The sequence below is a fragment of the Melospiza melodia genome, unplaced genomic scaffold, assembly GCF_035770615.1.
Source record: "Melospiza melodia melodia isolate bMelMel2 unplaced genomic scaffold, bMelMel2.pri scaffold_175, whole genome shotgun sequence".
Classification (NCBI taxonomy): domain Eukaryota; kingdom Metazoa; phylum Chordata; class Aves; order Passeriformes; family Passerellidae; genus Melospiza; species Melospiza melodia.
In genome coordinates this window covers 30,883-45,815 of record NW_026948521.1, presented here as the reverse complement: position 1 = coordinate 45,815, position 14,933 = coordinate 30,883, and the positions used below count along the sequence as shown (strand labels likewise).

Genomic DNA, 14,933 nt, shown 5'->3' with positions numbered 1-14,933 from the left:
TAAATTGGGGGATTTGCGGAAAATTGGGGAAATTGGAGGGAAAATGGGGGGAAATGGGAAAAATAATGGGGAAATTTGGAGGAAAAATTGGGGCAGGAGATGGGAAAAATTGGGAGGAAAAATGGGGAAAATTTGGGGGAAAATTTTGAGGAATTTGGGGAAAATGGGGGGGAAATTGGGGGAAAATGGGGGGGAAATGAGGGATGGGGGTTTTGGACAAAATGGGGAAAATTGGGGGGAAAATTGGGAAAAATTGGGAAAATTTCGGGGATTTAGGGGAAAATGGGGAAATTGGGAAAAATAATGGGGAAAATTGGGGGGAAATTTTGGGAAAAAATTGGGAAAATGGGAGGAATTTGGGAAATGGGGAAAAATTGGGGGGAAATGGGGGAATTTGGGAAAAAACTGGGGAAATTTGGGGGGAAATTGAGGGAGGAATAGGAAAAATTGCGGGGAAATGGGAGAAATTTGGGGAAATTGGGGAAATTTGGGGAAAATTGGGGGAAAATGGGGGAAATTTGGGGGAAATTGGGGAAAATTGGGAAGAAATAGAAAAAACTGGGGGAAATGGGGATTTGGGGAAATGGGGGAAAATTGGGTGGGAAAATTTGGGATCGGGTGGGAAAAGAGGAATTTGGGTGGAAAAATTGGGATTTTGATGGGAAAATTGGGGGTTTGGGGTGGGAATTGGGGTTTGGGGTGGGAATTGGGGTTTGGGGTGGGAAATTAAAGATTTGGGGTGGGAATTGGGGTGGGAATTGGGGGTTCGGTGTGTAATTTGGGGGTTTGGGGGGAAATTTGGGGTGGGAATTGGGGGTTTGGGGTGGGAATTGAGGATTTTGGGTGAAAATTTGGGGTTTGGGGTGGGAATTGGGGGTTCGGGGTGTGATTTGGGGGTTTGGGGTGGGAATTGAGGGTTTGGGGTGGGAATTGAGGGTTTGGGGTGCAAATTCGGGGATTTGGGGTGGGAAATTGGGGGTTTGGGGTGTGAAATTAAAGATTTGGGGTGTGAATTCGGGGTTTTGGGTGGGAATTGGGGTTTGGGGTGGGAAATTGGGGTGTAAATTGGAAATTTGGGGTGGGAATTGGGGGTTTGGGGTGGGAATTGGGGGTTTGGGGTGTGAATTGGGGGTTCGGGGTGTAATTTGGGGTGTGAATTGGGGGTTCGGGGTGGGAATTGGGGGTTTGGGGTGAAAATTTGGGGTTTGGGGTGGGAATTGGGGGTTCGGGGTGTAATTTGGGGTGTAATTTGGGGGTTTTGGGGTGGGAATTGGGGGTTCGGGATGGGGAATTGGGGTGGGAATTGGGGTGTAAATTCGGGATTTCGGGTGGGAATTGGGCGTTTGGGTGTGAATTGGGGGTTTGGGGTGGGAATTGGGGTGCAAATTGGAAATTTGGGGTGTGAATTCGGGATTTGGGTTGGGAATTGGAAATTTGGGGTGCGAATTGGGGGTCTGGGGTGGGAATTGGAGGTTCAGGGTGTGAAATTCGGGGTTTGGGTGTAAATTGGGGGTTTGGGGTGGGAAATTGGGGGTTCGGGGCGTGATTTGGGGTGCAAATTCGGGGTTTGGGGTGTAATTTTGGGTGTATTTTGGGGTTCGGGGGGTGAATTGGGGGTTTGGGGGGGGGAATTGGGGGTTTGGGGTGTAATTTGGGTGTAAATTGGGGGTCTGGGGTGTAATTTGGGGGTCTGGGGTGTAATTTGGGGTGGGAATTGGGGGTTTGGGGTGTAATTTGGGGGTTCGGGGTGCAATTTGGGGTCTGGGGTGTAATTTGGGGTGTAATTTGTTGGTTCGGGGTGTAATTTGGGGTGTAATTTCGGGGCCTGGGGTGTAAATTGGGGGTCTGGGGTGTAAATTTGGGTTTTGGGGTGTAATTTGGGGTGTAATTTTGGGTTTGGGGTGTAATTTGGGTGTAATTTGGGGGTCTGGGGTGTAATTTGGGGGTAATTTGGGGGTTCGGGTGCAATTTGGGGGTAATTTGGGGTGTAAATTCGGGGTTCGGGCTGTAATTTGGGTTTTGTGGTGTAATTTGGGGTGTAATTTGGGGGTCTGGGGTGTAATTTAGGGGTTCAGGGTGTAATTTGGGGTGTGAATGGGGGGTCGGGATGTAATTTGGGGGTAATTTGGGGTCCGGGGTGTGAATTCGGGGTTCGGGGTGTAATTTGGGGGTAATTTGGGGTAATTTGGGGTTCGGGGTGTAATCTGGGGGTAATTTGGGGGTAATTTGGGGTCTGGGCTGTAATTTGGGGGTAATTTGGGGTTAATTTGGGGTCCGGGGTGTGAATTGGGGGTCCGGGGTGTAATTTGGGGGTAATTTGGGGTAATTTGGGGGTAATTTGGGGGTAATTTGGGGTGTAATTTGGGGTTCGGGGTGAATTGGGGGTCCGGGGTGTAATTTAGGGTGTAATTTGGGGGGAATTTGGGGTTCGGGGTAATTTGGGGTCCGGGGTGTGAATTCGGGGTTCGGGGTGTAATTTGGGGGTAATTTGGGGGTAATTTGGGGTCTGGGGTGTAATTTGGGGGTAATTTGGGGGTAATTTGGGGTCCGGGGTGTGAATTGGGGGTCCGGGGTGTAATTTGGGGGTCTGGGGTGTAATTTAGGGGTTCAGGGTGTAATTTGGGGTGTAATTTGGGGTGTGAATTGGGGGTCCAGGGTGTAATCTGGGGGTAATTTGGGGGTAATTTGGGGTCCGGGGTGTAATTTGGGGTAATTTGGGGTCTGGGGTGTGAATTCGGGGTCCGGGGTGTAATTTGGGTGTAATTTGGGGTAATTTGGGGGTAATTTGGGCGTAATTTGGGGGTAATTTTGGGGTAATTTGGGGGTAATTTGGGGTTCGGGGTGAATTGGGGGTCCGGGGTGTAATTTAGGGTGTAATTTGGGGGGAATTTGGGGTTCGGGGTAATTTGGGGGTCCGGGGTGTAATTTGGGGTCCGGGGTGTAATTTGGGGGTAATTTGGGGGTAATTTGGGGTCTGGGGTGTAATTTGGGGGTAATTTGGGGGTAATTTGGGGTCCGGGGTGTGAATTGGGGGTCCGGGGTGTAATTTGGGGGTCTGGGGTGTAATTTAGGGGTTCAGGGTGTAATTTGGGGTGTAATTTGGGGTGTGAATTGGGGGTCCAGGGTGTAATCTGGGGGTAATTTGGGGGTAATTTGGGGTCCGGGGTGTAATTTGGGGGTAATTTGGGGTCTGGGGTGTGAATTCGGGGTCCGGGGTGTAATTTGGGTGTAATTTGGGGTAATTTGGGGGTAATTTGGGCGTAATTTGGGGGTAATTTTGGGGTAATTTGGGGGTAATTTGGGGTTCGGGGTGAATTGGGGGTCCGGGGTGTAATTTAGGGTGTAATTTGGGGGGAATTTGGGGTTCGGGGTAATTTGGGGTCCGGGGTGTAATTTGGGGGTCCGGGGTGTAATTTGGGGTAATTTGGGGTAATTTGGGGTAATTTGGGGGTAATTTGGGGGTTCAGGGTGTAATTTGGGGTTCGGGGTAATTTGGGGGTAATTTGGGGTAATTTGGGGGTAATTTTGGGGTAATTTGGGGGTAATTTGGGGGTAATTTGGGGGTAATTTGGGGTAATTTGGGGTAATTTGGGGTTCGGGTGAATTGGGGGTCCGGGGTGTAATTTGGGTGTAATTTGGGGGTAATTTGGGGGTTCAGGGTGTAATTTGGGGTTCGGGGTGTAATTTGGAGGTAATTTGGGGGTAATTTGGGGTAATTTGGGGGTAATTTGGGGGTAATTTGGGGTAATTTGGGGGTAATTTGGGGTAATTTGGGGGTAATTTGGGGGTTCAGGGTGTAATTTGGGGTTCGGGGTGAATTGGGGGTAATTTGGGGGTAATTTTGGGGTAATTTTGGGGTAATTTGGGGTCCGTCACTCACGGCAGCCGAGCAGGACCCAGGCCCAGAGCAGCAAAACCCGGGGGGGCCCCATCTGCCCGTGGGGGAGGGGCGTCAGAAAAGGGGGGGGGGGGGGGGACACCCCGGGATTTGACCCCAGAAAATTCCCCCCCCAAATTTTAGAGAACCCCCCAAAAAATCCCCCGAAATTGGTGGAAAAAACCCCAAAAATTCCCCATAAAATTTAGGGGACCCCAAAAATTCGCTCTGTGTTAAAGGGAACCCCAAAAATGCCCCCAAAACGCCCCCCCCGATTTAAGAGGAACCTCCTCCCCAAAAAACACCAAAAGTCCCGAAAAATCCTCCCAAAAATCCCCAAATTCCCCCAAAAATCCACAATATCCACAAACATTCCCCAAAAATCCTCAAAAAAAAATCTCCAAAATTCCCAAAATCCCAAAAATCCCAAAAATCCCCAAATTCCCAAAACCTCCCCAAATCCCCCTAAATCTCAAAATTCCCAAGACCCCAAATTCCCCAAAATCCCCAAATCCCAAAAATCCTCCAAACATCCCCGATATCCCAAAAATCCCCAAAATCCCCAAAAATCCGCAAAAAATCCCAAAAAAACCCCCAAAAATTCCCAAGAATCCCCCCAAAAATCCCAAAAAATCCCCAAAATTCCCCCAAAAATCCCCAAATTCCCCAAAAAATCCCCCAAAATCCCCCAAAATCCTAAAAAAATCCCCAAAAATCCCCCAAAAATCCCCAAAATCCCCAAAAAATCCCCAAAAATCCCCAAAAATCCCAAAAAATCCCCAAAAATCCCCAAATTCCCAAAACCTCCCAAATCCCCCTAAATCTCAAAATTCCCAAGATCCCAAATTCCCAAAATCCCCAAATCCCAAAAATCCTCCAAACATCCCCGATATCCCAAAAATCCCCAAAATCCCCAAAATCCGCAAAAAATCCCCAAAAAAACCCCAAAAATTCCAAGAATCCCCCAAAAAATCCCCAAAAATCCCAAAAAATCCCCAAAATTCCCCCAAAAATCCCCAAATTCCCCAAAAAATCCCCAAAACCCCCCCAAAATCCCCAAAATCCCCAAAATCCTAAAAAAATCCCCAAAATCCCCCAAAAATCCCCAAAAATCCCAAAAAAATCCCCCAAAATCCCCAAAAATCCCCAAATTCCCCAAAAATCCCCAAAATTCCCCCCAAAATCCCCCAAATCCCCAAAAATTCCCCCAAAACCCCAAAAATTCCCCCAAAACCCCCAAAAAATCCCCAAAATCCCCAAAATTCCCCAAAAAATCCCCCAAAAATCCCCAAAATTCCCCCAAATCCCCAAAATCCGTAAAATCCCCAAATCCCCCAAATCCCCTAATCCCCAAAATCCCCAAAATCCCCAAAATCCCCCAAAAATCCCCCAAAAAATCCCACAAAATCCCAAAAAATCCCCAAATTCCCCCCCAAATCCCCAAAATCCCCCCAAAATCCCAAAAAATCCCCCAAAATCTTCAAAACACCCAAAAATCCCCAATTTCCCCAAAAAATCCCCCAAAAATCCAAAAAAATCCCCAAATTCCCCAAAATTCCCCCCAAAATCCCCCAAATCCCCCAAAAATTCCCCCAAAACCCCCAAAAATCCCCAAAATCCCCCAAAATCCCCAAAATTCCCCAAAAAATCCCCCAAAAATCCCAAAATTCCCCCAAATCCCCAAAATCCGTAAAATCCCCAAATCCCCCAAATCCCCTAATCCCCAAAATCCCCAAAAATCCCCAAATTCCCCAAAAAATCCCCCAAAAAATCCCCAAAAAATCCCCCAAAAATCCCCCAAAAATCCACAAAAAATCCCACAAAATCCCCAAAAAATCCCCAAATTCCCCCCCAAATCCCCCAAAATCCCCCCAAAATCCCCAAAAAAATCCCCCAAAATCTTCAAAACACCCCAAAAATCCCCCAATTTCCCCAAAAAATCCCCAAAAATTCCCAAATTTCCCCAATTTCCCGTTCCCGGCCTCACCTTCCCCGCTGCTCTGGGGCTGCCCCGGGAATCGCCGGGGATTTATGGGGGCCCCTTTGGCCACGCCCCCTTTGGCCACGCCCACTTCTGGCCACGCCCACTTCTGGCCACGCCCCCAAATCTGGGACATGCCCCCTTTGGCCACGCCCCCTTCTGGCCACGCCCCCTCCGGGATATCAGAGATAAGATCTTGGGGGGGGAGGGGAGAGAGAGAGAGATAAGATCTGAGAGGGGGAGGGGATTGAACTGGGATGGACTGGTTTGGACTGGGATGGATTGGTTTGGACTGGTTTGAACTGGAGGGATTGGTTTGAACCAGTTTGGACTGGGACAGACTGGGACAGACTGGGAGGGACTGGTTTATACTGGTTTGGACTGGTTTGAGCTGGTTCGGATGGGTTTGGGCTGGTTTGGACTGGTTTGAACTGGGACGGACTGGGATTGAACCGGTTTGGACTGGGAGGGATTGGTTTGAACCAGTTTGAACTGGGAGGGACTGGGATTGAACTGGTTTGGACTGGTTTGAACTGGTTGGGATTGGTTTGGACTGGTTTGGACTGGGAGGGATTGGTTTGAACTGGTTGGGACTGGGATTGAACTGGTTTGAGCTGGTTTGAACTGGCCTTAACTGGTTTGAACTGGGATTGAAGCGGTTTGAACTGGTTGGGATGGGTTTGGACTGGTTTGGACTGGGATTGAACTGGTTTGAACTGGGATAGACTGGTTTGAACTGGTTTGTGCTGGTTTGACTGGTTTGGACCGGTTTGAACTGGTTTGGACTGGTTTGGACTGGGAGGGATTGGTTTGAACTGGTTGGGACTGGGATTGAACTGGTTTGAGCTGGTTTGAACTGGCCTTAACTGGTTTGAACTGGGATTGAACCGTTTGAACTGGTTTGTGCTGGTTTGGATTGGTGTGGACTGGTTTATACTGTTTGAACTGGTTTGGACTGGTTTGAACCGGGATTGAACTGGTTTGAACTGGTTTGGACTGGGATAGAACTGGGCCTTCCTTCATCTTCTTCATCTTCATCCTGATGGATCCATTCCTTCATCTTCCTCTTCATCTTCATCATCATCATCATCTTCATCATCTTCATCTTCATCCATTCCTTCATCTTCATCTTCATCATCATCTTCATCTTCATCCTAATCGACCTATTCCTTCATCTTCATCATCTTCATCTTCATCTTCCTCTTCATCCATTCCTTCATCTTCATCTTCATCTTCATCTTCATCTTCATCTTCATCATCTTCATCATCATCATCTTCATCCATTCCTTCATCTTCTTCATCTTCATCCTGATTGATCATTTCTTCATCTTCCTCTTCATCTTCATCATCATCATCATCTTCATCATCTTCATCTTCATCCATTCCTTCATCTTCATCTTCATCCTAATCGACCTATTCCTTCATCTTCATCATCATCATCTTCATCTTCATCTTCAGCATCATCATCTTCATCATCTTCATCTTCATCCATTCCTTCATCTTCATCTTCATCATCATCTTCATCTTCATCTAATCGACCTACTCCTTCATCTTCATCATCATCATCTTCATCTTCCTCTTTATCCATTCCTTCATCTTCATCTTCATCATCATCATCTTCATCTTCATCATCTTCATCATCATCATCTTCATCCATTCCTTCATCTTCTTCATCTTCATCCTGATTGATCCATTTCTTCATCTTCCTCTTCATCTTCATCATCATCATCATCATCTTCATCCATTCCTTCATCTTCATCTTCATCATCATCTTCATCTTCATCCTAATCGACCTATTCCTTCATCTTCATCATCTTCATCTTCATCTTCCTCTTTATCCATTCCTTCATCTTCATCTTCATCTTCATCATCTTCATCTTCATCATCATCATCTTCATCCATTCCTTCATCTTCATCATCTTCATCTTCATCATCTTCATCTTCATCTTCCTCTTTATCCATTCCTTCATCTTCATCTTCATCTTCATCATCTTCATCTTCATCATCATCATCTTCATCCATTCCTTCATCTTCATCTTCATCATCATCTTCATCTTCATCCTAATCGACCTATTCCTTCATCTTCATCATCTTCATCTTCATCTTCCTCTTTATCCATTCCTTCATCTTCATCTTCATCTTCATCTTCATCTTCATCTTCATCATCATCATCTTCATCATCTTCATCATCATCATCTTCATCCATTCCTTCATCTTCATCTTCATCATCATCTTCATCCTAATCGACCTATTCCTTCATCTTCATCATCATCATCTTCATCTTCCTCTTTATCCATTCCTTCATCTTCATCTTCATCTTCATCATCATCATCATCATCTTCATCATCATCATCATCTTCATCCATTCCTTCATCTTCATCTTCATCATCATCTTCATCTTCATCCTAATCGACCTATTCCTTCATCTTCATCATCTTCATCTTCATCTTCCTCTTTATCCATTCCTTCATCTTCATCTTCATCTTCATCATCATCATCTTCATCTTCATCATCTTCATCATCATCATCTTCATCCATTCCTTCATCTTCATCATCTTCCTCTTCCTCTTCCTCTTCCTCTTCCTCTTCCTCTTCCTCTTCACCTTCATCTCCATCACGTTCCCCATCTTCATCCTCACCTTCATCTTCTTCATCCTCATCCTCATCCATCCCCCCCAATTTCCCATTTTCTCTCCGTTTTTTCTCCCCAAATTTTCCCATTTCCCCCATTTTTCTCCCCAAATTTCCCGTTTTTAACCCCAATTCTTCTCCCCAAATTTTCCCTTTTCTCTCCTCCATTTCCCCCCAATTTTCCCATTTTTCTCCCCATTTTTCTCCCCCGATTTCTCTTTTTTTCTTTCCCAAATTTCCCATTTCCTCCCATTTTTTATTCCAAATTTTCCCATTTCCCCCCATTTTTCTCCCATTTTTCTCCCCCAATTTCTCTTTTTTCCTCCCAGATTTTCCCATTTTTCTCTCCCAAATTTCCCATTTCCTCCCATTTTTTATTCCAAATTTTCCCATTTTTTCCTTCCCACTTTTCCCCTTTTTCCCCCCAAATTTCCCATTTTTTTCCTCCCCAAATTTCCCATTTTTTCCTCCCTATTTCCCTCCCAAATGTCCCGGGTTTTTTCTCCCGAATTCCCCGGTTTTTTCCCTTCCCAAATTTCCAATTTTTTCCCTCCATTTTCCCAAATTTTTCTTCCCAAATTTCCCATTTTTTCCTCCCCATTTCCCCCTGAATTTTCCTTTTTTTCCTCCCATTTTTCCTCCAAATTCTCCAATTTTTTCTCCCATTTTTCCCATTTTTCTCCCATTTTTTTTCTCCCCAATTTCCCCATTTTTTTTCCTTCCCAAATTTCCCTTTTTTCCCCCCATTTCCCTTTTTTCCCTCCCAAATTTCCGGCCTTTATTCTCCACAAATTTCCCTTTTCCCCCACCAATTTTCCCATTATTTCTCCCCAAATTTCCAAATTTTTTTTCCATTTTCCCCCTAAATTTTCCCATTTTTTCCCCCATTTCCCCAAGTTTTTTTGTTCCAAAATTTCCCTTTTTTCCCCCCAAATTTTTCCCCATTTCCCCTTTTTTTCACCCCAAATTTCCTTTTCCCCCACCAATTTTCCCATTATTTCTCCCCAAATTTCCAATTTTTCTTTCCATTTTTCCCCCCATTTCCCCAAGTTTTTTTGTTCCAAAATTTCCCTTTTTTCCCCCCAATTTTTTCCCCCATTTCCCCTTTTTTTCACCCCAAATTTCCCTTTTCCCCCACCATTTTTCCCATTATTTCTCCCCAAATTTCCCATTTTTCTTTCCATTTTTCCCCTAAATTTTCCCATTTTCCCCCCATTTCCCCAAGTTTTTTTTCCCAAAATTTCCCTTTTTTTCACCCCAAATTTCCCTTTTCCCCCACCATTTTTCCCATCATTTCTCCCCAAATTTTCCTTTTTTTTTTTCCATTTTTCCCCTAAATTTTCCCATTTTTCCCCCCATTTCCCCAAGTTTTTTTTTTCCAAAATTTCCCTTTTTTTCACCCCAAATTTCCCTTTTCCCCCACCGATTTTCCCATTATTTCTCCCCAAATTTCTCTTTTTTTTTCCCATTTTTCCCCCAAATTTTCCCATTTTCCCCCTCCCTTCCCGCCGCTCCCTGCCCACGATAATGATGATAATTACCAAAATTACCATAATTACCATAATTACCATAATTACCATAATGGCGATAATTGAGCGGGAACAATGGGGCCAACCCAAAAATTGGGGGGAACCAAAAAATTTGGGGGGGGACCCCAAAATCCGGGGGGGAACCCAAAAATTGGAGGGAACCAAAAAATTTTGGGGGGGGGGGAACAAAAAATTTGGGGGGGTCCAAAAATTTAAGGGGGAGGCAAAAATTGGGGGGGGGACCCAAAATTTTGGATGGGGGACACCCCAAAAATGGAGGGGGCACACCCCAAAAATTGGGGGGGGGGGAACAAAAAATTCGGAGGGACCCAAAAATTCGGGGGGGTCCAAAAAATTGGGGGGGGGGGGGGGGGACAAAAATTGGGGGAGGGACAACCAAAAATTTGGAGGGGGAGGGGACAAAAAATTTGGGGGGGCCGCAAAAATCGAGGGGAGGGGTCCCAAAAATTGGGGGGGTAAAAGATCCAAAATTTGGGGGGGACGGGAACCCGAAACTTTGGGGGGAAACAAAAAATTTGGGGGGAAACAAAAATTTGGGGGGAGAAGCAAAAATTGGGGAGACCCAAAAACTTTTGGGGGAGACCCAAAAAATTTCGGGGGGCACGGAAAAATCGGGGGGACCCAAAAATTGAGGGGGATCCTAAGATTTGGGGGAACCCCAAAAATTTGAAGGGGGGGGTCCCAAAAGTTTGGGGGGAGGGGGAATCAAAGGACCCCAAAATTTGGGGGAAAGCAGCCAAAAATCGAGGGGGGGGCACTTAAAGAGCCCAAAATATTGGGGGGGGGTCCCAAAAAAATGGGGGGGCCCAAAAAGCCCAAAAATTGAGGGGGGGTCAAACAGAAACCCCAAAAAATTTGGGGGGGGCATCAAGAAAGCCCCAAAAAAGCCCCAAAAAATCCCCCAAAAATCACAAAAAAATCCCCAAAAACCACCCCGAAAAATCCCCAAAAGCCCAAAAATCCCAAAAAAAAGCCCAAAAAAGCCCCCAAAAAATCCCCCCAAAAGCCCAAAAAATCCCCCCAAAAATCCCCAAAAAAGCCCCCAAAAAAGCCCCCAAAAAAGCCCCCAAAAAAGCCCCGAAAAATCCCCAAAACCCCCAAAAAAGCAAAAAAAAAAAAAAAAAAAAAAAAAAATCCACAAAAAAAATCCCCCCAAAATCCCCAAAAAATCCCCAAAAAAGCCCCAAAAATCCCCAAAAATCGCAAAAAAACCCCCCCAAAATCCCAAAAGGATCCCCCCAAAAAATCCCCAAAAAAGTCCCAAAAAAAGCCCCCAAAAAATCCCCAAAAATCCCCCCAAAAAGCCCCAAAAACCCCAAAAAGCCAAAAACAATCCACAAAAAAATCCCCCCAAAATCCCTAAAAAAGCCAAAAAAAAGCCCCAAAAATCCCCCCAAAAAAGCCCCAAAGAATCCCCAAATATCCCCCCAAAAGCCCAAAAAATCTCCAAAAATCCCAAAAGAATCCCCAAAAAAGCCCCAAAAAATCCCCTAAAATCCCCCAAAAAGCCCCAAAAATCCGCAAAAATCCCAAAAGAATTCCCCAAAAAATCCCCAAAAAAGCCCCAAAAATCCCCTCAAAAAAGCCCCAAAAATCCCCTCAAAAAACCCAAAAAAGCCCCAAAAAATCCCCAAAAATGTCCAAAAAGCCAAAAACAATCCACAAAAAAATCCCCCCAAAAGCCCCAAAAAAGCCTCCAAAAAAATCCCCAAAAATCCCCCAAAAAGCCCCAAAAAATCCCCAAAAACCCCAAAAATCCCCAAAAAATTCCCCAAAATCCCCAAAAAAGCCCAAAAAAAAGCCACAAAAATCCCCAAAAATCCCAAAAAAATCCCCCCAAAAAGCCCCAAAAAGCCCCAAAATCCCCCAAAAAGCCCAAACAAAACCCAAAAAAATCCCCAAAAAATCCCCCCAAAAGCTCAAAAAAAGCCCCAAAAATCCCCCAAAAAAGCCCAAAAAAAGCCAAAAAAATCCCCAAAAAGCCCCAAAAGCCCAAAAGTCCCCCCAAAAAGCCCAAAAAAGCCCCAAAAAATCCCCCAAAAAGCCCCAAAACCCCCCAAAAAGCCCAAAAAAAAGCCCCAAAAATCCCCCCAAAAAAACCAAAAAGCCCCAAAAAAGCCAAAAAAAATCCACAAAAAAATCTCCCCAAAATCCCCAAAAAAATCCCAAAAAAAGCCCCAAAAATCCCAAAAAAATCCCAAAAAAGCCAAAAAATATCCACAAAAAATCCCCCCAAAATCCCCAAAGAATCCCTCAAAAAATCCTCAAAAAAGCACCCAAAAAAGCCCCCAAAATCCCCAAAAAAGCCAAAAAAAAGCCCCCAAAAATCCCCTAAAACCCCAAAAATCCCCAAAAAAGCCCCAAAAATAAAAAAAAATCCCCCAAAAAGCCCCAAAAAATCCCCAAAATTCGCCAAAAAATCCCCAAAAAATCCCAAAAGAATCCCCCAAAAAATCCCCAAAAAAGCCCAAAAAAAGCCCCAAAAAATCCCCCAAAAGCCCCAAAAGCCCAAAAATCCGCCCAAAAAGCCCAAACAAAACCCCAAAAAAGCCCCCAAAAAAGCCCCAAAAATCCCCAAAAAAGCCCAAAAAAAGCCAAAAAAACCCACAAAAAATCCCCCCCAAAAAAGCTGCAAAAATCCCCCAAAAAGCCCCCAAAAAAGCCCAAAAAAGCAAAAAAAAAAATCCTCAAAAAAATCCCCCCATAATCCCCAAAAAAGCCCCAAAAAAAGCCCCAAAAACCCCAAAAAATCCCCAAAAAATCCCAAAAAAATCCCCCAAAATCCCAATAAAGCCAAAAAAAAATCCACAAAAGATCCTCCAAAATCCCCAAAAAAGCCCCAAAAAAAGCCCCCAAAAAAGCCCCAAAAATCGCCAAAAAAATCCCCAAAAACATCCCAAAAGAATCCCCCAAAACCCCCCAAAAAGCCCAAAAAAAAAGCCCCAAAAAATCCCCCAAAATCCCCAAAAAATCCCCAAAAAATCCCAAAAAAGCCCAAAAAAATCCCCCAAAATCACCAAAAAATCCCCAAAAAATCCCCAAAAAAGCCCCCAAAAAATTCCACAAAAATCCCCCAAAAAGCCCAAAAAAATCCCCCAAAAAATCCCCAAAAAAGCCCCAAAAAAAGCCCCGAAAAATCCTCAAAAACCCCAAAAATTCCCAAAAAAGCCAAAAAAATCCCCAAAAATCCCCCAAAAATCCCAAAAAAGCCAAAAAAATCCACAAAAAATCCCCCAAAAATCCCCAAAAAAGCCCCAAAATCCCCCCCAAAACCCCCAAATTTCCCCGAAAATAAACTCAGGCCCCCCCGGGAATTTTTGGGGATCCCTCGGGAATTTTGGGAACCCCCCGGGAATTTTGGGGCCCCCCCCGGATCCGGCTCCGGCTCCGGGAATTGCTGAGCAAAGAACGGCGCGGCCGGGGCGGCCTCACCTGGGAACGCCCCGAAAATAAAACCGGGGCGCCCCGAAAATGTTGGGGACACCCCGGAAAAAAATTTGGGATCCCCAAAATTTCAGGAATGCAAAAAACCCGGAAAAAATCCCATCAAAAATGAAAAATTCCCCCCCAAAAAATTCGAAAATTTTACCCAAAAATGTCAAAATATTCCCCAAAAATCTCAAAAAATTCCCCAAAATCCCCAAATTTGGGACACCTGGGGGTTCCTAAATCACCTGGGACACCCCCAAAAAATTTGGGAACCCCAAAATTTCAGGAATGCAAAAAACCCGGAAAAAATCTCATAAAAAATGAAAAATTTTCCCCAAAATCCCCACAAAAAATCCAAATTTTCCCCAAAAATCTCAAAAAATTCCCCAAAATCCCCAAATCTGGAGGTTCCTAAATCACCTGGGACTCCCCCAAAAAATTTGGGAACCCCAAAATTTCAGGAATGTAAAAAACCTGGAAAAATTCCCATCAAAAATGAAAAATTCCCCCCAAATAATCCAAAATTTTCCCCAAAACCGTCAAAATATTCCCCAAAAATCTCAAAAAATTCCCCCAAATCCCCAAATTTGGGAAATCTGGAGGTTCCTAAATCACCTGGGACACCCCCGAAAAAATTTGGGAACCCCAAAATTTCAGGAATGCAAAAAACCCGGAAAAAATCTCATAAAAAATGAAAAATTTTCCCCAAAATCCCCACAAAAAATCCAAATTTTCCCCAAATTCTCAAAAAATTTCCCAAAATCTCAAAAAATTTCCCCAAAATCCCCAAATTTGGGAAATCTGGGGGTTCGTAAATCATCTGGGACACCCCCGAAAAAATTTGGGATCCCCAAAATTTCAGGAATGCAAAAAATCCCGAAAAAATCCCATCAAAAATGAAAAATTCCCCCCAAAAAATCCCCACAAAAAATCCAAATTTTCCCCAAAAATCTCAAAAAATTCCCCAAAATCCCAAATTTGGGAAATCTGGAGGTTCCTAAATCACCTGGGACTCCCCCAAAAAATTTGGGAACCCCAAAATTTCAGGAATGCAAAAAACCCGGAAAAAATCCCATCAAAAATGAAAAATTTCCCCAAAAATCCCCCCAAAAAATCCAAAATTTCCCCAAAAATCTCAAAAAATTTCCCCCAAAATCCCCAAATTTGGGACACCTGGGGGTTCCTAAATCACCTGGGACACCCCAAAAATTTGGGATCCACAAAATTTCAGGAATGCAAAAAACCCGGAAAAAATCCCATCAAAAATGAAAAATTCCCCCCAAAAAATCCCCCCAAAAAATCAAAATTTTCCCAAAAATCTCAAAAAATTTCCCAAAATCTCAAAAAATTCCCCCAAAATCCCCAAATTTGCGAAATCTCGAGGTTCCTAAATCACCTCGGCCATGGGAGCAACTGGACTGGTTTGAACTGGGAGGGACTGGGAGGGAACTGGGATTGGACTGGG

At 44.4% G+C, this 14,933-nt stretch overlaps 1 protein-coding gene across 1 annotated transcript in view; it reads right to left on the bottom strand.

Annotated features, from left to right (window-relative positions):
• The window catches only part of LOC134433290 (kallikrein-14-like), a 20,209-nt gene extending 11,681 nt beyond the window's left edge, over window positions 1-8,528 (bottom strand). The window contains exons 1-2 of the mRNA XM_063182157.1: window positions 8,462-8,528; window positions 5,865-6,053 (exon numbers count right to left, since the gene is read on the bottom strand). Of these exons, the coding sequence (XP_063038227.1) occupies window positions 5,865-6,053; window positions 8,462-8,528 (256 nt within the window). The remainder of the gene's footprint in view (window positions 1-5,864; window positions 6,054-8,461) is intronic.
• Window positions 8,529-14,933: the final 6,405 nt, after the last annotated feature.